This window comes from Dromiciops gliroides, chromosome 1 (genome assembly GCF_019393635.1).
Source record: "Dromiciops gliroides isolate mDroGli1 chromosome 1, mDroGli1.pri, whole genome shotgun sequence".
Classification (NCBI taxonomy): Eukaryota; Metazoa; Chordata; class Mammalia; order Microbiotheria; family Microbiotheriidae; genus Dromiciops; species Dromiciops gliroides.
The window spans coordinates 537460552-537485369 of NC_057861.1; the positions used below are offsets into that span (position 1 = coordinate 537460552).

General features: G+C 40.3%; 1 protein-coding gene across 1 annotated transcript in view; it reads left to right on the top strand.

The window, feature by feature from the left end:
* Window positions 1–23880, top strand: part of PRKAR1B (protein kinase cAMP-dependent type I regulatory subunit beta) — a 267398-nt gene extending 243518 nt beyond the window's left edge. Inside the window, exons 10-11 of the mRNA XM_044000797.1 lie at window positions 19560–19641; window positions 19954–23880. Coding sequence (XP_043856732.1) covers window positions 19560–19641; window positions 19954–20126 — 255 coding nt within the window. The 3' untranslated portion in view covers window positions 20127–23880. The remainder of the gene's footprint in view (window positions 1–19559; window positions 19642–19953) is intronic.
* Window positions 23881–24818: the final 938 nt, after the last annotated feature.

Below are 24818 nucleotides of genomic sequence, written 5' to 3' on the forward strand. Positions count from 1 at the left end.
TATATGTATGTATGTGTGTATCTATACACACACATACATACAGTTGTATAAAATGGGCAACTATTTTAATGTGCATTTAAAAGCATAGGCATGGGGCAGCTAGGTGGCACAGTGAATAGAGCACTGGCCCTGGCGTCAGGAGGACCTGAGTTCAAATCTGGCCTCAGATACTTGACACTTACTAGCTGTGTGACCCTGGGCAAGTCACTTAACCCCAATTGCCTTACAAAAAAAAAAGCATAGGCATAAAGTTAAGATAACTAAATTCCCTAAAATTAAGGGAATTTACAGGTGGAATTTCTACCTTTCCTTTCATAATTTGATCCTGGAAATGAATATTTATTGAAGAATAACCTAACCTTTACATTAACTCAAGAAATGTCTAGGTAGGTATGTCTTTCTTTTTTAGACACTCCCACAAAATAGAGTGGGCAACACTACTTATCGTGGGGATATTAGAAGTAACTGGGTTGAATTGTGAACTAAAGGATGAGGCCATCACATGCAACTGGTAACACTAGAGCAAGCCAACAGTAGTCTGGGATTGTCATGAATGACCAGGAGCTAAGGATGCTGGTCCAGTAGTCAAGGCAACCAGATGTTCAGGAGCAGACAGTTAGTATGGCTGTTACCTGTTCAATGGGAGGGCTTTGTAGCTAAGCTTGAATCAGGTCATTGGGTAGGCTTGTGGCTTATGGCTAAGAATTTGTATGGGCAGACTGTTTGGATTATCCTAACACAAGCTAGCCAACCATTTTCAGAGCAGTCAAAGGATCATAAATTTAGAATTAGAGGTAGAAGGGGAGTTGGAAACCATTGAGTCCAATGCCCTCATTTAACAAATGAGAAAACTAATCAAAAGAGTGCTAGAGGCAGCCCCAGCTGGTTTGTGAGAGCTAATTGTTAAATTTTCATGGGGAGCATTTATACATCAGAAACGAGCAAATGCTACACATCAGGATTTGGTTTATTTGTTCTGTTGATAGTCTAGACACAAGAGAATGATAAAGCAAATGTCAATAATGTGAATGTACATCCCCTCCTCATGCCCCTCCCCCAGAGCTGGTTGTTAAATGTTTGTAAGCATTTTTCATACCTTAAAGTACTATCTAAACACTAATATCTGAATCGGGTTTGTTGAGTCAAGCAATGAGTAGGCAAATTGGCTTCGTTTAATGGCTGCATGTACCATTTTTTTTCTTCTATAAGCCCAACAACAACAATAATAGTAATAGTAGTAACTAGCGTTTATATACTACTTTAAGGTTTGCAAACTACTTTACAAATATTGTCTCCTTTTATCCTTGTAATACTCTTGAAAGGTAGATGCTGTTATTACTATTATCCATTTTTTCAGATGCAAAAATTGAGGTTGAAAGGGGTTAAGTGTCTTGCCCAGGGCCACAGAGTTTCAGTTTTGGAGACAGTATTTGAACTCAAATCTTCCTTACTCCAGATTCAGGACTCTTATCTACTGTTCTAACTCACTTCCAGTGATTCCCCATTTTGTGGCATGTGCAAGTAACAAATATCATTAAGTCCATTTTCAGGATTGAAAAATGGGCCATCTGAAATAAGGAAAAACATTGAGGCAGTTAATGACTAACTTAGACAACACTATTCCTCCTGATATAATGTCATTAACATAGACATTGACCACACATACAGGCTTGTCCTGGGCACACATGAAGAACAAATGTCTTCTACATTTACCACTCAAGCATTTATATGTGTTAGAAGCTCATGGTGGGGGGGGGGGGTGCAGCTAGGTGACGCGGTGGATAGAGCACCGGCCCTGGACTCAGGAGGACCTAAGTTCAAATCCGGCCTCAGACACTTAACACCTAATAGCTGTGTGACCCTGGGTAAGTCACTTAACCCCCATTGCCTCACCAAAAAAAAAAAAAAAGAACAAATGTCACCTACATTTACCACTCAAGCATTTATATGTGTTAGAAGCTCATAGCGGGGCAGCTAGGTGGCACACTGGATAAAGCATTGGCCCTGGATTCAAGAGGACCTGAGTTCAAAATGTGACCTTAGACACTTGACACTTACTAGCTGTGTGACTCTGAGCAAGTCACTTAACCCTTATTGACCACCGAAAAAAAAAAAAAGAAAGAAAGAAGAATAAGCTCATAGGAATGCTGGGAAACAAATAAGTATTCTATAGTGTCAGGACTATGTATAGCAAGAATACTGTGCATTAATATTATTACGTTGCCTGAGTTCAAATTGACCCTCAGAATCTTGGTGTGTGACCTTAGGCAAGTCGCTTAACTTCTATTTGTCTCCATTTCCTCAACTATAAAATGGGGATTGTAATAGCACCTATACCCCAGGGTTGTGGAGTATCAAATGAGCTCTTATTTGTAAAGTGCTTAGCGCAGTGCCTGGCACATAGTAGGTGCTAATAAATGCTAGGTAACATGCCTTAGATAAGAAAACCCACGAACTGGAAAGGGTAAAGTGTCATCCCTAATCCTATATCTAGGATTAGAACCCACATCTCCTGACATTAAAAGGACCTAAGAAAAAGTATAGTAAGACATTCTAATTTATCATAATGAGGAGAAAGAAGACTCTAACTAAATGAACATAATAAAATTGAATGATTTAATGTGCAGTTTCTAATATGAAATGAACCTGAAAATCTAAGAAAAATGAGTGCTGATAAATGATGCAAGTTAGTGAAAAAAAATATGTTTCAATTGAGGCTCACCATATACCTCTCCTCTCCTCAACCATATATTTGATAAGGCAAGAACCTTGTCGCTTAGGAATAGATCACATTTCTATCATGTGTTTAGAAAACAACAATAATACACTTTCCTCATAGAAGAGGACAAAGAGGTTAGAGAATGCAAGGATTATTTTCCCAAAGTTTTTACAGAAAGGGGAACTGAGGCTTAGAGAAATTAAACAAAACTAGGAGAGCTGGGACAAATCTAAATATGGTTTACAGATAACCTAGTGCTCTTCCCACTCCACGATGTTGCCCTTTCTAATTAATCTTCTTTGTGTTAGTTACAGTACCCAGCACAGTGGTATATAGGAAGCAATGCTTAATATATATGTTTCATACATAGGCAATTGGTTAATTGCTTGATCCACAAGCCTTTAACATAACAAAAGTTAACTGTCTTGAAGAGATCAAAGAGGAAAAGGACCCATATGTGCAAAATATGTATATGGGAGGGGGCGGCTAGGTGGCATAGTGGATAAAGCACTGGCCCTGGATCAGGAGTACCTGAGTTCAAATCCGGCATCAGACACTTGATACTTACTGGCTCTGTGACCCTGGGCAAGTCACTTAACCCCCATTGCTCCCCCCAAAGTAAACAATAAAGTGTTAATTATCACCTGATCACCTCACTAATAATCAAATAAAAAAATGAAAATGAAAAAAACTTTGAGGCACTATGATTCTTGAATTTGGGGCGGCTAGGTGGCACAGTGGATAAAGCACCGGCCCTGGATTCAGGAGTACCTGAGTTCAAGTCTGGCCTCAGACACTTAACACTTACTAACTGTGTGACCCTGGGCAAGTCACTTAACCACCATTGCCCCGCAAAAAAAAAAAAATGTATAATTTGGGAGGGCACCTAGGTGGCGCAGTGGATAAAGCACTGACTCTGAATTCAGAAGACCTGAGTTCAAATCTAGCCTCAGACCCTGGACACTTACTCGCTGTGTGGACCTCAGGCAAGTCACTTAACCCTCATTGCCCCCCCCCTCCAATGTATATAACATCTCTCTCTTTTTTTTATGATGACAAAGAACCAAAAAATTAAGCTGGTGCCCCTTAGTTGGAAAGTGACTGAACAAACTGTAGTATATGTATATAAGGAAATAGATTCAATATCTCATTTGTTTCTCACAACAACCCTGTGAAGTAGGTGCTGTGATTGATTATTCCCATTTATAGTTGAAGAAACTGAGGCAGACAAGTTAAAGCAGTGTGACTAAGCAAACACAGCTAGAAACTGTCTGAGGCTGGATTTTAACACAGATTTTCCTGATGCCAAGGTCCATTCTTTTCTATTGAACTAAATAATATAAGTTCCTGAGCTAAATCTAAGCTCCTTTTTTTGACATTTAAAGGCCTTTACAAGCTACCCCAAACTACATTTCTAGTCTTTTATGCATTAATCGCTTTTCTGCATTCTACCATCCAGCCAAACAGTCACTTCTTTCTGTTTCTCATCCTGGTACTCCATTTCCCATTGTTATACTGACTGTTCCCCTTGCCTGGAATGCCCTCTCTTTCTTCTCACTTCCTCCTTGTCTCTTCTGAGACTCAGCTCAAGCAATGAAGACCTTCCTTTTCTCCCCAGCTCCTAAACACTCACCCTCACCAAATTATTTTGTATTTTTAAAAAATAAATATTCCATATATGGTTATTTATATATATAATTGTCTCCCATGATAGAATACTTGCTTCTTAAGGTGGTACTATGGATGGAGCACTGTACCTGAATCAGGGAGACCTAAATCAAATCAGCTTCTTATACTAATTGCTGTATGACCTGGGCAAGTTTCCTTTACCTCTGTCTGCCTCAGAGTCTCCTTATCTGTAAAATGGAGATAATATCACCTATCTCCCAGGATTGTTAGGATGATAAAATGAGACAATATTTGTAAAACACTTTGTAAACCTTGAAGTACTATATAAATGCTAGCAATAATTGAGATCATGGACTCACCTTCGTTTTTGTGCCCCCTATACCTGTCGTACAGCAAAGTGCTTAATAAATGCTTATTGAATGAAGGTCTCTTACTTACAACCCTAAGATTCTACAAAAGGGGAAATTGAGATGTCAGTTCATCCTCTCCTCTCTCCCTCCCACCAAAAATAAACCACCGAGATAGAGATCATTAAAGGGTAACTCTGGGGACCAGGAAACTTAGTAAATACACTGGTACTATAGGTTCCATCTTCACCCTAGAGTCTGGACAATAATTCCAAAGGAAATAAAAAGAGTGGGGTAAGAGTGATGAATAGGTGGCCAGGGAAGGCAGCTTTTAGTGCAATTGCATTTGTTGTTTTTGTAAGGTGACACCTAAATTTGCTGGGAGGAGAGGTTAATGATATCAGTGACCTGGAAGATAGAGACCTTTCATTGCCTTGGTTTGAGGGAGAAAATTCCCAAGTCCATTACAGATTAAATGTTTGACTCTTTTACTTCCTCTGGCAAAAGGACCTGCTTTTCTGCATCCAATAAGGAACTTTCTCATTGCCTTTAAGTGATATCTATCTGACAGACCTAGTTAATGATTCTTCTATTAGGACCTGTTTGTCCATACCTGGCAATGGAATCTAGATAAGGAAGAGTTCAGTGTATTTGAGTTTGTCACATTTATTGATGGCTCTTGAGCCCAAATGGATTAACCTGAAATTATAAAATTATAGAACCTTTCAGAAAAAGAGAATTAAACTAATATGAACTGTGAGTATCTGAATGTCAGTGAAGTTAAATAATTCCACACACCACAGAATGGCCATACTCCATACTGGAGTCCTATTTCCAGATGACACATGATTCCATGTAAGTCATTTAACCTCAATTTCCATTCCATCATCCATCTTAATAATGGATCTACAACTCCTTTCTTATGTATTAGGATTGCAGGTTTATAGTCTTTCCTAGGATTAGGAGACAAAAAGATCCTAGATTTAGAGTTGCAAAGGACCTTGGATAACAAGGAGTCTAGCCCCCCTCATTTTACATATGAGGAAACTGGAGGTCTGTAGAGGTTAGAGATTTGGTCAACTAACAATTGTATGAGGCAGGATTTTAACCCAGTTTTCCTGATTCTAAGTCCAGTGTTCCATCTGCTGGTATTATTGAATGACAGTGATCCTTCATTCAACAAAAATTCATTTAAGCAAATTACAAAATAAAGGAATTAATGAATTAATCCCCAGATACACTCTAAAGAGCACCACCATCCCCCTCAATTTATAGAAATGAGGGTTTTATATTTCCATTTTGGGATTATCATCTTGCCCTTGTTACTCTGATGCTTCTCTGTTTGTTAGCTATTTGCCCAAAATGTGTTTATTCCTAACAGTGATTAGCACTATGCTATGCAGATTCAACAAATATCTTGATATTCTGACGGTTCCTAGTAAGAACAAAAATCAACAGTTTTAATTTTAAAGGAAGCTTTCTTTAGGAACAGAATGGTAATAAAGGTACATTCTCCTAATTTTGTGGTTTCTTTCAATGTTTTCCATAGACATAATGGATAAAATCTGATCAAGCAAAAGTTGAGCATTTTAATTCTTTTTTTTGTTGTTTAGAATTTTATTTTCCAAAATATATGTAAAAGCAAATTTTGACGTCAATTTTTTAAAACTTTGTGTTCCAACTTCTCTTCCTCCCTCCCTTCCCAAGGAAGATAAGGATTCTGAGGGAGAGAAATGAGGAAGGAGTACAATCAGACATAAAAGATGGATTGTACAAATTCAAGGAGATCATGACCATCAATATCAAGTGTGATTGGAACATAGAATGTATAAAAGGGAGTCATGTCAAATAAGGAAGATGAGGTAGGTTGGACACAGATTTTCAAAGACCTTGGATGAGATTGAGCACTCTCCTAACTGAGCTGAGGGCCATGCTAGGCATCCCTTCCCTTTCCTCCCCCTCTCCTGTTTCCTTCCCACCCCACCTCAGAGACAAGGAGACCTGAATTTGAATCCTGCCTGATACATCTAATACCTGAGTGATGCTGGGCAGGTCACTTAACCTCTCTGTGCCTCAGTTTGCTCATCTGTAAAATGAGGGGCTTGTGGTGTGATGGCCTCTGTGGGGCCCTTCTAGCTCCAGATCTATGAACTGTGATGCTGTGACAAATCCCACCAGACAGTAATCCTATTAGAATAGACTCTGTAAGGATCTTTCGGTAAGGTCAGGGGACTATTTCATCTAAATCTGATGTCTTGTTCCCTTTTTTCTTCTTTCCTTCTTTTTCTTGGGGGGGGGGGCAATGAGGGTTAAGTGACTTGCCCAGGGTCACACAGTTAGTAGGTGTCAAGTGTCTGAGGTCAGATTTGAACTCAGATCCTCCTGAATCCAGGGCTGGTGCTTTATCCACTGAGCAACCTAGCTGCCCCTCATGTTTTTCCAGTACCTAGCACTGGGACCTGCACCCAGGAGACAAGGCATGTTTTTTGAATGAAAAAACGAAGTATCTGGTATTGGATTCTATTTTCACCTATAGTTTTATTTTAATAATTTTGTACATGACCCAATATTATTGTTCATATTTTGAGTATTGTTCCTAATATATTTTTCCTTTAAGGGGCCAGGTTATTATTATTTTTTTTTTGCGGGGCAATGAGGGTTAAGTGACTTGCCCAGGGTCCACAGCTAGTAAGTGTCAGGTGTCTGAGATTGGATTTGAAACTCAGGTCCTCCTGAATCCAGGGCCAGTGCTTATCCCGCTGCTCCACCTAGCTGCCCTATATTTTTCCTTTAAATAAAAATGCAACAGGGTTTTTTTTTTTTGACACTTCAAAGATGTATGCTCCCAACTTTTTCATAGAGATCTTATCTATATTTTATAATTGAAGACAGTGGGAAAATAGGAATAATTTAGCCGAAATTTACTTTGTAGCAGAACTTTGCAGCATAGTCTAGTCTATAAAGTCAATCAGCAAGCATTTATTAAACATCTGCTGTGTGCTAGGCACTGTGATAATCATTGATAATACAAATACAAAATGGAAAAGTCCCTGTCTTCCACAAACTTATATTCTCTCAGTAGAGATAGCATGTATATTTGTAGAAAATATATACTAAGGGAATAAAAAATTTCCAACAAGGTAGAGGTGTTCAGGAAAGACTTCAAGTAGAAAACAGTGCTTGAGATGAGCTTTGAAGGGAACTAGGGATTCTAGGAGGTGGAGGTGAGGAGTTCATTCCAGGTGTGGAGGACAGCCAATGAAAAGGCCCAGAGTTGGGAGATGGAGTGGCCAGGAAGAAAGCCAGTTTGACCTGTTCATAAAGGAATGTTTATAGGACTAATAGTAATATTTTTTAATCATAAAGGAGCTCCTAGGTGATCCTTCATTGATTCTTTTCCTTGATGTCTAATGATCTAGAAGTATTTTGTGAGAGGTTGGTCAGCTAGTACCCTGTGAATTTCTCATGAAATATGCCACACTTGGGATGAGGATTAAAATTATGGCATGTGGGGCAGCTAGGTGGCACAGTGGATAGAGCACCAGCCCTGGAGTGAAGAGTACTTGAGTTCAAATCCAGCCTCAGACACTTAACACTTACTTGCTGTGTGACCCTGGGCAAGTCACTTAACCCCAGTTGCCTCACTAAAAAAAAAAAAAAAGAAATTATGGCATGTGTATTTAAACCTAGAGTTTGGCCGTCAGAAGTAGTTGACTTAATTGTAGCTCTGATCTTACTCAGTGGCAGGAAGAGTTTACAATGGAAAAAGATGGATCTGGAATAAGTATCAATCACTTCTGCCAAAGTTAGTGTTTATTGTGAAACTCAGACATCTCTGTCCTGGGAACCTTGTGCTATCAGCTGCTTCAGGATTAACTGCATTAGCAGAGTGAAAGAAATTGTTTGTCTTTTTCTCTTCCCCGGCCCCCCCCTCCCCCCGCCCCAATGGGAACCAATATTCAGATCTGCCAGTTTGCTGAAAACAGGATGGAAGGTGAAGTCAGATACTGCTGTGAGGCAAAATTCCATGATTACTGACTGCCCTCCTTGATGTTTAAAAATGGCACCCTGCTTGTGATGATCTGTAACCAAAGATAGATCTATTCTTTTTTTGGTTTTTGTTTTGTTTTGGCGGGTAGGGGGGAGGCAATGGGGGTTAAGTGACTTGCCCAGGGTCACACAGCTAGTAAGTGTCAAGTGTCTGAGGCCGGATTTGAACTCAGGTACTCCTGAATCCAGGGCCAGTGCTTTATCCACTGCGCCACCTAGCTGCCCCAGATAGATCTATTCTGGTGCTTGGAAGCCCTGTCAGTTTATTTTCCACCTTATAAGAAATAGGTTGACAAAAATTGTAATTAGGGAAAAGAGAAGGCAGCCTTTTTGCAGGGCTAAGTTCCTGTCTCTATATATTACGTTCAATGATGGTCATAAAGTCTTTAGGATGGGCTTTCATTTTCATTGAGATCTGGCTCAAATTCAGAGGGAAATAATGGAGTTATTTGCAAGCTGAGTCTGACGGGATTTTAAGAATGGATAATATATCATAGCTGAAAATGAGTTTGTGAAATAGTGCTCTCCTCACCTCATACTTCATGGAGGTAGGGGACTATGGATGTAGAACATCGCATATACCATTGGACTTGATTGATATATACCAACTAATTTTGCTGAACTGTTTTCCCTTCTTTTCCAATTCTGGCTGGGGTGAAGGATATAGTAGGAAATGATGATAAAGTAAAAACAAAATTAAAAGCAGTATTTTTTAATGAGGCAAGAACAAAAAAATAGTACACAATGACTGTAACACAAATGTAAAAACAACAATGAAAACAAACTTGAATACCGTGTGGTGGGCAGCTAGGTGGCGCAGTGGATAGAGCACTGGCTCTGGAGTCAGGAGTACCTGAGTTCAAATCCAGCCTCAGACACTTAACACTTACTAGCTGTGTGACCCAGGGCAAGTCACTTAACCCCAATTGCCTCACTCAAAAAAACAAAAAAACACTGTGTGGTTATAATAATCAAATTTATCCCTGAAGAAGAGAGAAAATGCACCACCCTCTTTGCAGAAGTGTGAGACTATAAGTGTGGAACACTGCATACACTGTTAGTCTTGGTCAATGTGTCTGTCTATTAGCATTCCTGAACTGCTTTCCTGCCCTTCCACCTCACCTTTCTTTTCAGTTTTTCATTAAAAGGGGTGGTTCGCTAGATAAGAGGAGGGAAGAAATAGATTCAGAAAAGGTGTTGTGAAAACAAAAGGTATGAATAAAAATTTGTAGAAAGAAATAGTGCTAGGCTAGTGAATAGGTGTATAGAGAGTGCACGTGTATCCAGGTTCATTGAGTGGAAAGCACTGTGAACATATGGATGAAGTAGGTGGCTTGCCTTTGTGGTATGTTTTCACATATGCAGGATATTTCCTACCCTGAACCTAAAAGGTCTTAGGTAGAATAGCCTGAATAATCTTATCTGTACTGTTCACTGTGCTGAGGCCACTCTGCCTGGTGTGTATTTGTGTGTGTGTGTGCATGTATGTATGTGTGTATGTGTAAACTTGAATGAAGCCATAGAATCCATGCTTGTCAAATTTTCAGATGACATGAAAGTGGGAGATATACTTAACACATTAGATGAAAAGTGATTAAAAAAAGGATCTCAACTTAATAGAATGTTTATCTAAAGTGAATAGGATAAATTTGAATAGAGATAAAAGTAAAGTTCTACTCTTGGGTTCAAAAAATCAATCTCACAAGTACAGGATAAGGGAACTATGACTAGATAGTGCTTCTTACCTGTTATGGTAGCCCCAAAGCTCATTCTACCCTATGCTTCCCTAAAAAAGGCAGAAAGTCCAAAATAAGGAAAATAATAGTCCCACTGTAATCAACCTGGGCTGGATCATATCCAGGGCATTGTGTTCACTTCTGGACAACACATTTTAGGAAGGATACAGTGAAACTAGAGAATATCTGAAAGACAATGACCAGAGTGTTGAGATATCTGGAGGTCATCCTATATAAAAATGGATCAAAGGAACTGGAGATGTTTAATTTAGAGAGTCAAAAACTTATGGGGATTAGGGTAGCTCTCTATAAGAACTTGAAGGGTTGTCATATGGTAAAGGGATTGTAGTTGGCCCCAAAGAACCAGAAGCAATTTTTGATGGGGGGATACAGAGAAGCAGAATTAGATTTTATTTTATTTTATTTTATTTATTTAGGGTCAGGGCAGTGAGGGTTAAGTAACTTGCCTGGGGTCACAAAGCTAGTAAGTGTCAAGTGTCTGAGTTAGATTTGAACTCAGGTCCTCCTGAATCCAGGGCCGGTACTTTATCCACTGTGCCACCTAGCTGCCCCAGAATTAGATTTGATTAGACTTAGTGTAAGAAAGGACTTGCTAAAAATTAGATGTGTCCAAAAGTAGAATGGGCTGCCTCGGGAGGCAGGAGTGTTCCCCTCCCTTCACAGCACATGGGAAATATTCAAGTGGAGGTTGGATGATCTCCAATGGGAGATAATGTAACAGGGGTTCTTTATCAGATACAGTTTGGACTAGGTGATCACTGGGGTTCTCTCTAACACTGAGATTCTGTGACCTTATCCAGTAAACTCTGGTGCCTCATTATTGTCAGGATCAAATCATAACCTGGCTCCTTCCAATTTTTCCAGTCATCTTGCACCTCATTTCCCTCTGTGATCCAATGACACTGGCTTCCTTGCTCTGTCTTTCACAGAACCCACATCTCCCAACTGGCTGTCCCCCATGCCATGCCTGGGATTCTCTCCCTCCTTGCTCATCTCTACCCCTCTGGCTTCCTTGGATTCCTTCAAGTCTCAGTTAAAGTCCTACCTTCTCAGATTTCCCAGTCTTCCTTACATCTTCTCGCGCCTTTCCTCTGAGATTTCCCACAATTTATCTGGCATATAGCTTGTTTTTACGTAGTCATTTGCATGTTGTCACTCCCATGAGACTGGAACTGAGCAAGGATTATTACATTTCCAGGTGCTGTTACTGAAGGTCAAGAGACATGGGCAAATTTGACATGGGCAGATTCTAGTGCCACGTCTTGTGCTGTGTAACTGTGGACAAGCCCCTTTCCCTCATCTGTAAAAGAAAGGTGTTGAGGGGCAGCTAGGTGGCACAGTGGATAAAGCACCGGCCCTGGAGTCAGGAGGACCTGAGTTCAAATCCGGCCTCAGACACTTAACACTTACTAGCTGTGTGACCCTGGGCAAGTCACTTAACCCCAAATGCCTCACTAAAAAAAAAAATTAAATTTAAATTAAATTAAAAGAAAGGTGTTGAGCCAAATAATCATAAATAGAAGCATGGATTTGGAGGTGAAAAGAACCTTTGAGGTCATCTAGTCCAATTGCTTCCATATACAGATGCGGAAACATGAGACCGAGAGAAATGAAGTAACTTGCCAAGGCACCCAGGTAGTAAAGGGGCAGAGCCAAGATTTAAAACCCAGGTCTTCTGACTCCAAATCCATACCCCTTCAGCTTTCCCTCCTACCTCCAACGAACAGTTTGTTGTTGTAGTTAACATGTTCAGCTTCACATTAGACAATCCTACCAGGGCCTTAGGCAAGCACAATATTCCCTGAAGATAAGATAGATTTCCACATGAAGTTACAAGGAGAGGCTGTGCCCGGCCATCAGTCAAGCTAGCTTTATAAACATGACCAAGTGCAGATAAACAGTGGGGACATAGGGATTGAGAAAATGCCACCGTTCACCAATAACTCGCAGATTCCTCAGCTGGTTGGCAACAGATGGGTCTTCTGACTTATGTATGCTTTGGACTGTTTAGAGGTTAGGATTATAAATTAACCTCAGGAATAGCCTAGCGTTTCACAAGTCTGAGTCTTGGGGGAGCCAGGGTGAGTGAGCCAAGTATACCTTGAGAGTAAAATGCTCAGCAAATACCTCTTAAAGGGCACCTGGGTATCATTTAGAAGCCCTCTTTAAAGATAGTTTACACTTGGGGCAGCTAGCTGGCGCAGTGGATAGAGCACCGGCCCTGGAGTTAGGAGTACCTGAGTTCAAATCCGACTTCAGACACTTAACACTTACTAGCTGTGTGACCCTGGGCAAGTCACTTAACCCCAATTGCCTCACTAAAAAAAAAAAAAAGATAGTTTGCACTTAACCCTCATTGCCCAACCAAAAAACAAAAAAACAAACAAATAAAGACAGTTTAACAAATGGTGGTCTAATTCACTGAAAGGGTTAAGACATTGTGCTAGGGACTAGACCCCTACTACATTGATGGGGTTTGAACACTAAATCACAGAATTTGAGAATTGAAAGGAATAACAACAGCCATCTAATCCGACCCAATATGAAACTCCATGACAGTGTCCTAGAAAAGTAATCAGCCTTTGCCTGAAGGACCTCCAAAAGAAGAGCCCCTTCCCCTTTGGACAGCTAGAATTGGTAGGAAAGGGGCAATTAGGTGGCTCCATACATAGTACATGGGTGGGGCAGCTAGGTGGCACAGTGGATAGAGCACCAACCCTGGAGTCAGGAGGACCTGAGTTCAAATCTGCCCTCAGACACTTGACACTTACGAGCTGTGTGACCGTGGGCAAGTCACTTGACTCCAATTGCCTCACCAAAAAAAAAAAAAAAACCCAACCCCAAAACCCAAAACATAGTACATGGGGTCCCTGGCCTAGTCACAGAGACTCAACTTCTTGAGTTCAAATCTGGTCCCTGACAGTATAATAGCTATAATCTTGAGTAAATCACTTAATCCTGTTTGCATCAGTTTCCTCATCTGTAAAATGAACTGGGGAAGGAAATGGCAAAACACTCAAATATTTTTGCTAAGAAAACTCCAAATGGGGTCACGAAGAGTCAGACACAACTAAAACAACTGAACAACAACAAATTGTTAGGAAGCTTTTCCTGACATTGAGCCTATGTTGTTCTCTTTACAACTTCTAAGTATTCCTTTCATTCTACCCTCTGGGGCCAAATCAGAAAAGTCTACTCCTTTCCCCCCATGATAAATCCTTCACATGCTTGACGACAGCTCTCATGACTCTTGTGAGTCTCCTTTTCTACAGGCTAATGATGACAAGTTCCTTCAACACACGTTCATATTAGATGGACTCATATCTCATCGCTCTTCTAGTAGTCCTCCTCCAAGATACTCTTCAGTTTCTCTACAGCCTTCTTTTTTTTCCCTTTTTTTTTTTTTTTTTTGCAAAGCAATGAGAGTTAAGTGACTTGCCCAGGGTCACACAGCTAGTAAGTGTCAAGTGTCTGAGGCCAGATTTGAACTCAAGTCCTCCTGAATCCAGGGCCGGTGCTCTATCCACTTTGCCATCTAGCTGCCCCCTCTATAGCCTTCTTAAACCACATTGGCCAGAACTGAACATAACACTGCAGATGAGATCTGACAAGGCTTCTCCTGCCACAATGGTAATGAACCATTAAAAACTACTCTGAGGCTAGCTAGCCATCCACCTGAATCCATCTAATTTTATTCTTCTCTGATCTGTCTATAATCTCTTCATCTTCTCCACAAAAATAGCATAAGATACTAAGCATTACTAAAATATAGGTAGCATTATCCACCATCTCCTAGTTCAGAGATCTTGTTAAAAAAAAATGTGAGGTACACCTGGCATGGCCTGTTGTATTTATTTTTTTTAATGTATTGTTGTCTTTTGGTTTTAACATCATAGTTTTCCACAGTATCTCCCCCTCCCAAAAAGCAATCTCATCTAACAAATATTTTTAAAGACAAAAAGAAAAAAAAAAAAGAGGAAAAAATGAGTACAAGCAACCAGAACATTGAATAAGTCCAAAAGTATGTGCAACATGTTTGCTTGTGTACCTTCAACTTCCACAAAGGAAAATTTGGTAGCACATTATCATATCTCTTCTTTTAATCCAGGTCTATTCTTTTTAATTGTGTTTTAAGAGTTTTTTGCATGTATGTGTCTATGTATGAATGTTCTTTTCATTTACATTGTTGGCATGGCCTGTTCTGGTTCTTTGTAATCATTGTTTCACTTTCTAGATATTTGCCAACCATCAATCACATGACTTTTGTTATCTGTTTCAGAATTTTCCCAGAAATCAAAGTCAAGCTCATTGGCTGATCATTTGAAACTTTCTTCTTCTTCTTCTTCTTCTTCTTCTTCTTCTTCTTCTTCTTCTTCTTCTTCTTCTTCTTCTTCTTCTTCTTCTTCTTCTCCTTCTCTTTCTCCCTCCTCCTCCTGCTTCTCCCTCCTCGTCCTTCTCCCTCCTCCTTCCTTCCTTCCTTCTTCAACATTTGCTTTTGTCTAATTTCATAGTACTGCTCCTCTTTTCCATGATCTTTCAAATTTCAGAAATAATTCAGAAATCATATATTCTTTCATTACCTGAGGATATAGTCATCTGGGCCAAAAATCTTGAATACTCTAAGAGTAGCTAGGTACTCTCTATCTCTTTATAGTCATTGTTGGGGGTAGGTAGGTAGAAGCAGTGGATAGAGCACTGCCCTGAAGTTGGGGAGGACACTGCAAGTCATGACATCACCTGATGTCCCTCATGGTCCTTTTTGAGAATGATGGACAAACAACAACAACAATAGGTCATGGTCAATAAACATTTTCAAAGCATATACTGTGTGCCAGGCACTGTGCTTCTAATTTATCTTGAGTATCAATTCCCTATTACTAATTTTTGTGGTGTTATCTCTAGTACAAAGGTTGTTCTCCTTGGCAGAGAAAACATGAGAAAATAGAATCTAACACCTCTGCCTTCTTTCTATTGTCCATTGTCACCATTCAATAAACTTTAAGTAGGAGTCGTATCCTTTCTTTGATCCTCCCTTTTCTCCAATTTAGCTTAAAAAAACCCCAACCCCAAACAATCCCTTTGTTGTTCTTACCTTTCCTTGCCACTTTCAGCTTACCTTGAGCTTTAGCATCCCTGACTGGTGAATTCCAACTGGAGCCCCTCTATTTGTGGAGGGGTCTAGAGTCTTTGCCCTAGAAAATCCACCCATCTCTGTGCCCTTCTCCCCTGAAATGTCCCTCTATAAGGTCTGCCTCCTTTTCCATTACTAGGTTCTTTCTGGGGACTCCATTTTGTGAAGGAGCCCAAGCTTGCTTTCATTCTCTTCCTGGCCCTGTTCCTGGACTCTTGACTTCAAACCATACCCAAAACTGAGTATTTTCATTCCCTACTCTTGTCAGTTTTCAGCTTCCTTTTTTGTGTGCCGTCTTACCCGCTATGGAATGGATGCTCCTTGAGGGAAGGGACTGTCTTTTTGCTTGTATACATGTCCCAAGTGCTTAGCACATAGTAAACTCTTATTAAATGTTTGTTTCTTTCCTCTCTATAGGACCATGCTATGCCCTGATATTCATCTTCTGTTCTTGTTGTTCTTCCATCTTTTTAAATTTAAGTAGATTGGTGAATTCCCTGTGTATCCACATGGGTATCTTCAGAAAAGTCTTTCTTTCCCCATTGGAATTGCTTCCTTTTATGTCTTCACAGTTTTATTCTTGAGCATCTCCAATCCCTTCTCAGCTGATATCCTGTCTAACATTTTAGTCCCTGAGATGCTACCTATCTCCAATTTGAAGCCTTTGAAAACTGCTTTCTCCAAAACTAGGGTGCTTTATCACAAACCCCTATGAGTAAGTGAACACTTTCTCCTAGAGTTCACATCATTATTTTTTTGGAGGGGGCCTCTTTTTTGTATCCCTGGCACTTAATGCAGTTCCTGGCACTTAGTGGGCACTTTCTAAATGTTTATTTGGGGGACAGCTAGGTGGTGCAGTGAATAAAGCACCAGCCCTGGATTCAGGAGGACCTGAGTTCCAGCCTCAGACACTTGACACTTACCAGCTGTGTGACCCTGGGCAAGTCATTTCACCCTTATTGAGCTGCACGTGCGCACACACCCACACCCCTACACCCCCACACACGTTTATTTGATTTGATATCCATCTCAATTCTCCCCTTTTAGTGAGAGTCCAAAATTTCCTTTTCCATCTTTTGAAGGATGAACTTCTTTGCTAAGGCAGAGCAAAAAGTTATTAGATGCGGGGCAGCTAGGTGGTACAGTGGATAAAGCACCAGCCCTTGATTCAGAAGAACCTGAGTTCAAAACCAGCCTCAGACACTTAACACTTACTAGCTATGTGACCCTGAGCAAGTCACTTAACCCTCATTGCCCTGCAAAAATAAAATAAAATAAAAGATATCAATAAAATTTTTTTTTAAAATAAAGGGGCACTGGCCCTGGAATCAGGAGTACCTGAGTTCGAATCCGGCCACAGACACTTAACACTTACTATCTTTGTGACCCTGGGCAAGTCACTTAACCCCAATTGCCTCACTAAAAAAAAAAAGAAAAAGAAAAAGAAATGTAACAAAAAATAAAGGGGGCAGCTAGGTGGTGCAGTAGATAAAGCACTGGCCTTGGATTCAGGAAGACCTGACTTCATATCCAGCCTCAGACACCTGACACTAGCTGTGTGACCCTGGGCAAGTCCCTTAACCCTCATTGCCCCACAAAAAACAAACAAAAAAAGTTATTAGCTGCTACTCTCTGCTTTTGGCAGAGAGATTTCCAGCAAACATATGGATAATTGATCATTGAAATCCTCTATCACTAATTTCCTTAAGAACCAGGACTGTTTTTTGTTGTTGTTGTTGGGTTTTCTGTTTGTTTGTTTGCCTTTTTCAGTATTCCCAGTACTTACTACAATGACTGAAAAAAGCATTTAATAAATGGTAGTTAACTGACTGACTATCATTCTAGGGCTGTGTGCTTGAATGGTCTGTGTTCTGTTGCCTAAAAATTTCATCTATTTTCTCTTTCTGTCAAGTGGCATGTAGTATACTCCAATGACAAAGTAATTTCTGTTTTTCCATTGACCTTTACCCATTTTATGCCTATCATATTTATTCCTCCCTCCATACTTTCATTTCCCCTCAGGAGTAGACCTTCTCTTAATACATGGTAGTGCTTTCCTTGTCCCTTCTTCCTTTAACCATTCATGTTTCTTTTCTTTTTTTGTTTTTTTGGGGTTTTTTGGTGAGGCAATTGGGGTTAAGTGATTTGCCCAGGGTCACACAGCTAGTAAGTGTCAAGTGTCTGAGGCCAGGTTTGAATTCAGGTCTTCCTGACTCCAGGGCCTGTGCTCTTTCCACTGTGCCATCTAGCTGCCCCCATGTTTCTTTTCAATAAAGTATACCCATCCAGGGCCATGGTCCAGTCAAGGATTTCATCCTGCCATGTGTCAGTGATAACCCATGAAAGTCAAATATACCTCCACATCCTTAGGATCTCCAGTGCCTCTTGTTTGTTGCCTAAATGTTGGGCATCTGTGTGTAGACATTTGAGTACCATGGGTTTTACCTCTGACTTCTTTCTTGGATTTTGTCTTCCATGAACTTCTGGGTATTTCAACTGTTCTTCTTTCTTTGTAGCATATTCTCCTTTCTTCTTTGATAGCTGTGGAGGAGTTGGGGTTAAATCTTACTGTGCCACACAGGGTCCCCCTAGTTATTTTTTGATTTAGAATGATCCAAGCTAACTCTTTTGGCAATCCAAATATTCCAGTCCATTGCCCCCTCTTCACTTCACTGGGCAAAGAAAAAGACTTATCCTACCATAATCAGGTGGCCAATTTTTTTGACCTAACCTCTGGGTAGAGAATGTAGTATGGTCTTTAGACTCACAAAGCAGTATATTTTCTATGATACTATACTGGGTTCTAATCCTGGTACTACCAGAAATAGCTGGATGACCTTGGGTAAATTGTTCTCCTCTCTGAGCCTCAGTTTCCTGCTACATAAAAGAAAAGGTTGCACTAGATGATCTCTAAGGGCCCTTCCAGCTTGTGAGTGTATAAATTTGTATCAGAATTTCTGCATGGTGAGCCTAGTGGAGGTGCATCTGACCACACATATTATTTCAGGACTGGTGTTAATAAGGTTGGTGCCATTTTAGAGACGGGCCAGAGAGCAATAAAAATATCTTGATCAGCTTTATTTTCTAGGTTGCATGAGTCTAAAGGTTGTCCTTTTAATGTGTAATGTATTTTGTGGTGGCTTTATAAGGCATTTCTTAATTGTTATTCTGCCATGTCAATTCAGCCCACGGTCTTAGTGTTAATAATTTAACAGAAAAAATATCTCCCCTACTCCTGCCGCCCCTTTTCAGGGGATCATGATTGGGGGGACGTCAGATTGGCCAGTTGATGATATGTCCCTGAAAACATGCTTCTGCTACTGTATACTGGGAGGACCTAGAGGGTACTGGAAGGTTTCCCAGTCCTTGGGAGTTAGTGCAAGGTCACTTGGAAGAAAGGGCTGTTTTAATGACAAGAGATACATATTCCTCTTTAAAATGAAAGAAATCATTTTTTTCTGAAAATTTTCCAACTTGCTGCACAAGTCTGGGGGCCCTGGGAAATGTATTACTTTGTAAGTTTCCAGTTGCGATACACTGTCCATGTGTTCCCAGAAACAAAAATGGAACCTTGATGACTAAAGAAATGGCAGTGGGGCAGCTAGGTGGTGCAGTGGATAAAACACTGGCCCTGGATTCAGGAGGACCTAAGTTCAAATCCAGCCTCAGACACATTGCCAGAAAGGAAGGAGGGAAGGAAGGAAGGAATGGAATGGAATGGAATGGAATGGAATGGAATGGAATGGAATGGAATGGCAACCAGTTGGATCATGCCACTGAATAGCTTCCATTTCTCCCAACCTTGAGTGTCTCTGAAGATGAAGAAGAATCTGGTATTAATTGTTTCACTGGGGCTTTATGCTTAAATAGTGTAAAAAAAGGGAAACATTTCACTTATTTCATTTTCTCCCCTTTTTGCCTCCTAGGGCACAGCTTCTGTTCTTCAGCGCAGGTCTGATAATGAGGAATATGTGGAGGTTGGAAGACTTGGGCCATCAGATTACTTTGGTGAGACTACTAAGCTCTGTTTCAAATATAAATGCTTGGCAATTTGTGTTTCTTCTCTTGGTTTAAAGGCATTTTCCCAACCTACCTTCTAATTTTTTATCTGTTAACAGCGACCTTAAAGTGTGATGAACATCCCCAGGGTCCCTTTAAATGACTTCATCATACAAAGAGCTCTTATACTGCTTGGTGCCCAGCAGACACCTATCCTTCAATCTCCTTTGGGCCCATAAAAAATATAAATGATCCTTGTGGTTTGCTTTGGAAAGAAGAGAAATTCAAATGCCATGACCATCTTTGTCTTCCTCTTTGCAGGAGAGATAGCACTGTTGCTCAACCGTCCTCGGGCAGCCACTGTGGTGGCCCGTGGCCCACTGAAGTGTGTGAAACTTGATCGTCCTCGTTTTGAGCGGGTACTTGGTCCCTGCTCTGAAATCCTGAAGAGGAACATTCAGAGATACAATAGCTTCATCTCCCTTACCGTTTAAGGGAGTCCTTCCTTCTTCCTAACCCCCTCCAATATCTGCCTGCCTTTAAATGTTAACCTTGTGACTCACAGGTTTGACCTGAGCCATTTCATAGCTTTACCAAGTCATGTGGTTTTTGGTGACTCTTGATGTTTCTGTCTGATGCACTGGAGAGAACTGACCATGTTTTGTGTTAGGGAAGACAACAGAATTGGATGAGATTCACTTTTTGGCACCTTGGATGAATTCTAAGATTTGTGGCTCACATATCTGAGAATAAAATACTCACCTTGTGTTATTTTGTTTGTTTTAAGTACACAGTCCCTCCCCCCCCAAATAGTTTATACTTTTATAGATATACTTTATCCCATTCAGTCCTTACAACAATCCCATGAGGTAGGGAATTCATATATTATTGTCCCATTTTACAGACAAAGAAACTGAGGCTCAGTGAGAGTAAATTATCTTGTCCAAGATAGCACACTTAGGAAATACCAGTCTGGATTTGAACCAAGGTCTTTCACTGATAATCCATACCTTTTCCACTGTACCAGACTGCCAAAGAAAGAGCAGTCTTTTCTTTTAATTGAATTGCTCAAGAAAAGGCTTTTCTCCAACCTGAAAATGAGAGATTGTGGATTTTTTGCATGGGAGGCAGTGAGAAAGGCAAAAACATTCCAGAACTCTCCAGTGTCGAACCCTAGGTCATTCTGTTTGTTATTTAAACTGGCAGTCTAGTTTTCAACTCTGGTTTGCAAATGAAGGCTTGAAAGGATGGGTTGTTGTTCTGTGGACAGTATTGTGTAGGCACTAGCCTCAGAATTGGGTGGACCTCCTTAACATTAAAAGGGGGGAGGGAAAAGCATGCTAATAATAACAGATGCTTTAGTTTTTTGATTTTTAACTCTACTAAGATGTAATCCTTGACCACCTCAGTGGGTAGAATCCTTGAGTTAGGTAGGTTGTTTCTTTGGATGTCATTGTAATCTATGGGTGAGAAGGCTTTGTCCTACTTTCCAGGAATGTATCATCTAATTTGGACAAACCATTACAAATTAAAGAATAATACATGAGATTTTCCTCTTTCCTTGATCCCTCCCCTCAGGTCTACTTGGGCTTCAATCCCAAGAACTCAGCTTCTTAACAGAGCTCAGGGGATCATCAGGAAGCTGCATCCACAACCATCTAGTCCCAACCTCCATAAAGCCAATAAGCATTTTTTAAGTGCTTATCATGTGCCAGGCACTGTGCTAAGCACTAGAGATACAAAGAAAGGTAAAAAAAAAATAGTTCCTATCATCACGTAATTCACATTCTAAAGGAGGAGGCTTTGAGTTACTTTAATGTTCACCTTAAACCCTCTTTGCTACCTCTTCATAGCATGGAGCTGATCCCTAGGCTCACAAAGCCCATACCAGCAGAGGTCAAAACTCTGGTAAGTCTTAGCAAGTTGGAAAGTTTAGGTCCCAAAAAGGACCATCTGGCATCTCAGAATCAGCCTGGCTAAGTTCATAGGGGTTCATCATCACCAGAGTGCTGGTAAACAATGATGACTTTTAATTTTAGGGGGCCCTTGGCCAAGAGGCTGTGATCCATGTTGCTTAAAGGGAATACCCATGGAATCATTGGTTTTTGAGGTATTATATCATTATAGTAATGGAGACCTCTATTGAGTTAGTAAATGCTGAAATGGCTGAGGTGAGAGGGGGAGCAGGAAATGGAAGTGGGGAGGTTCATGTGTGTGGCTAGAACCAAAAGGGTGGCCCAGGTGTTGCTTGGCCTGAAGAGATAGAAATTAGAGACAAAACAGCTCCAAACTGCAGAAGTCTGGTCTCTTTTTAGTTGATGTAACCTCCCCCCACACACACACCTTTCATAGGTGACAACATTACCTTTAGAATGCTTAATTGCCCTAAGTAAAAGGTTCAAATCTTTAATTAAGTAATTGGCTTTTCGTAGCCTGACTTGGAAAACCGAATCTCAGAGAATCAGAGAATCCTAGAGTTGCGAAAGATTTCAGGGCTCACCTAGTCCAACTTCTTTCCTAATGAATGAATCTTCTTTTAGCGTATATGAGAACAATCAATTTGCCCTCCCACTGGATTGGGGTCAGTTAAAATATTTTACAGTTAGACCATATCCAGTTGATTGGAAAGATAAGTGCTTCTAAGCCAAATAATCAGAATGTTTAGAATCTTGACTAAGATTCAAACATCTGGAATCTTTAGCAAAGGAGCATTCTAGTACCATTCTTCTGGAAACACCTAAAATCCATGATTATGGGAAACACAATTAAACTAAGAATCTATGCCCAAAGACACCATTTGTTGAAAATGTGTGATTAGCATCATTTGGGGGGACTTTTCACAAAAGAGGCTCCCTCCATTTAGGAAATCACAGGGCCCAGCCCCTTTCCTCTAGAAAAACAAACAAACAAACAAAAAGCCCCTCTTCCTTTTGAGAATGACAAGTATTTTTTTTAAGGCTTCAGTCACAAATTTTGAAACTCAATAAAACTTGTATATGCAAATTTCCTAATTGATTTTATCTAACGTCTTGGTGACATGAAAATACAAATGTAATAATTGGATTAACCTAATTACATTCATGAACGAATAACTGAGAACTTTATATCAACCAAAGGGGGGGGTGGAAGCCACATAAAAGTTCTATTTAAATTAAACAACCACCCCCCTCAAAATTTTCAAAGGGAAATTTTGAATCGACATTAAAATATTTTTCTCTCTAAGCACAATCTTAAGTCATCTCAAGGTGTTCAAATGATTTCAGCATGTATATGTCTGTGGTCTAATAAGCTACACTGATTGATAATGATGTTCACAATATTGCATGCACGATTAAATGTGAACAGCTGGAGATATTCTCTCTAACTTGCAATTTGAAGGCAGAAACTTAACGTAGACAAAAACCCTGCATAGAAATGTTATGTATAGATTCATTTGCTTCATTGTGGTTGTGGTACTCTCACTTTTCATTCAGGTTTTGGTGGATGGATTGCAATTCAAAATGGGCATAATTCCGATTAGCATTCAAACAGCCTAATCATTCTCCCTGTGGCATTTTGATGACTATTGGCTGGAAGATGATATTCATGCATATTTGGTGCAGTAAACATTTGCAGAATGAAAATGCCTAATCCTAAATGTTCATCTCTCTACTGAATGCTAAAAAGCGTTCTTTACCATAAATTCCTTCTAAAGAGGCAAAAAACTAAATGTAAAACTCTTGTTGGGTGGGGAAGAATTGCAAAAGTGTCGTGTGCAACAGGCCATTCTTTGGCCTACAGAACATTCTGTTACTTTTTCAAACCACTTGTGATGCTTATTTGATTGGATGGTGAGGAAGAGAAGATAACAGGTAATGCAATCGCCATCGGCTTCTCCCTCGAAGCAAAAATGGTGGTGCTTGGTTTAATCATCTGACCCTTTTGGAAATATTTGCTACCAAGCTTGGCTGGTTCTGGCTCTGGCTTCAGAGCTTGGATTTCTTCTCCAGAATCTCTTTTCCCTGAATCAAGTTGAGAGTCTCATTACTGGGTTATCCCAGACATCCCCAGGTCACCTGAAACTAATCCTGATGTGAAATGTTGCATTTGCTTGTCAGAAGTGTTCATTGTTGATTTCTCTTAAAGTGTTTTTCTTTGTTATAATAAGGAGGATTCTAAGGAGGGGGCAGAGATATATACCAGAAAATAACTGTGATGTGAAAAATCAAAGGCATCAATAAAATTAAAAAAAAAACAACAACAAACCACTAATAGGCCCAGTCTCTTCTTCTTCTTCTTCTTCTTTTGGTGAGGCAATTGGGGTTAAGTGACTTGCCCAGGGTCACACAGCTAGTAAGTGTTAAGTGTCTGAGGCTGGATTTGAATTCAGGTCTCTTCTTTTCTCATTATATAAAACTATCTGAATCTTAGTTACGAAGGTTCTTAAAAACAACATTGAATAATTACTCAGCTGAAAAGGTGCATTTGAAGCTAATTGGTCAACAATTCAATTTATTAAGCGCCTGTGCAGTGCTAGGCACCGTCAGGCATTGGTGATAGAGAGATAAAATTAAATAATCCTCACCCTCAAGGAATTTATATTCTATTAGAGAGAATATTCAGTGATGTATTTGTATTGAACTGAATCTGTATTGAAAAATACAATATTCATTGATGTAAAGCAAAGAAGAGATCAGAGGAGACATTTTCAGCCCTCAGGCTCAGGAATTGCTTCCTGGAGGAGGAGGACCGGGAAGATTAGGATTGTGACTGGGAGTTTGGGGAGTGTGGATTCCAGGCTTTGGGGGTGGCCTATGCAAATGCATGGGTGGAAGCGCTACTTCTTTGCCAATTAAATTTGGAAGGGCTCACTCTGCAACATGAGAATGACCAGCACTCAAAGTTAAACCAGCTTGTTGCCCAAGCATATTCCAACTATTGTGGCTATTGCTGTCCCAGCCCTCTGCCCAATAAGCATAACCATGCTCCGCATACAGCCCCTCTCGATACCTGGGCCCCCCTCCTTTTTGCTATGCCCCCTTTTCTCGAGTCCTCTATCTGAAAGCTCCTATTCCAAGCTTGAAAATTCCAATTTCCTGTCCAATTGGCAGCTCTGATCAGACCCATTTGGGAGGATTCCCACCTTGTTTGAGCTGCTCCCATTTGGGGAGTAAAGATGAAACCAGGAGTTCCAGAGCAAGGCCATC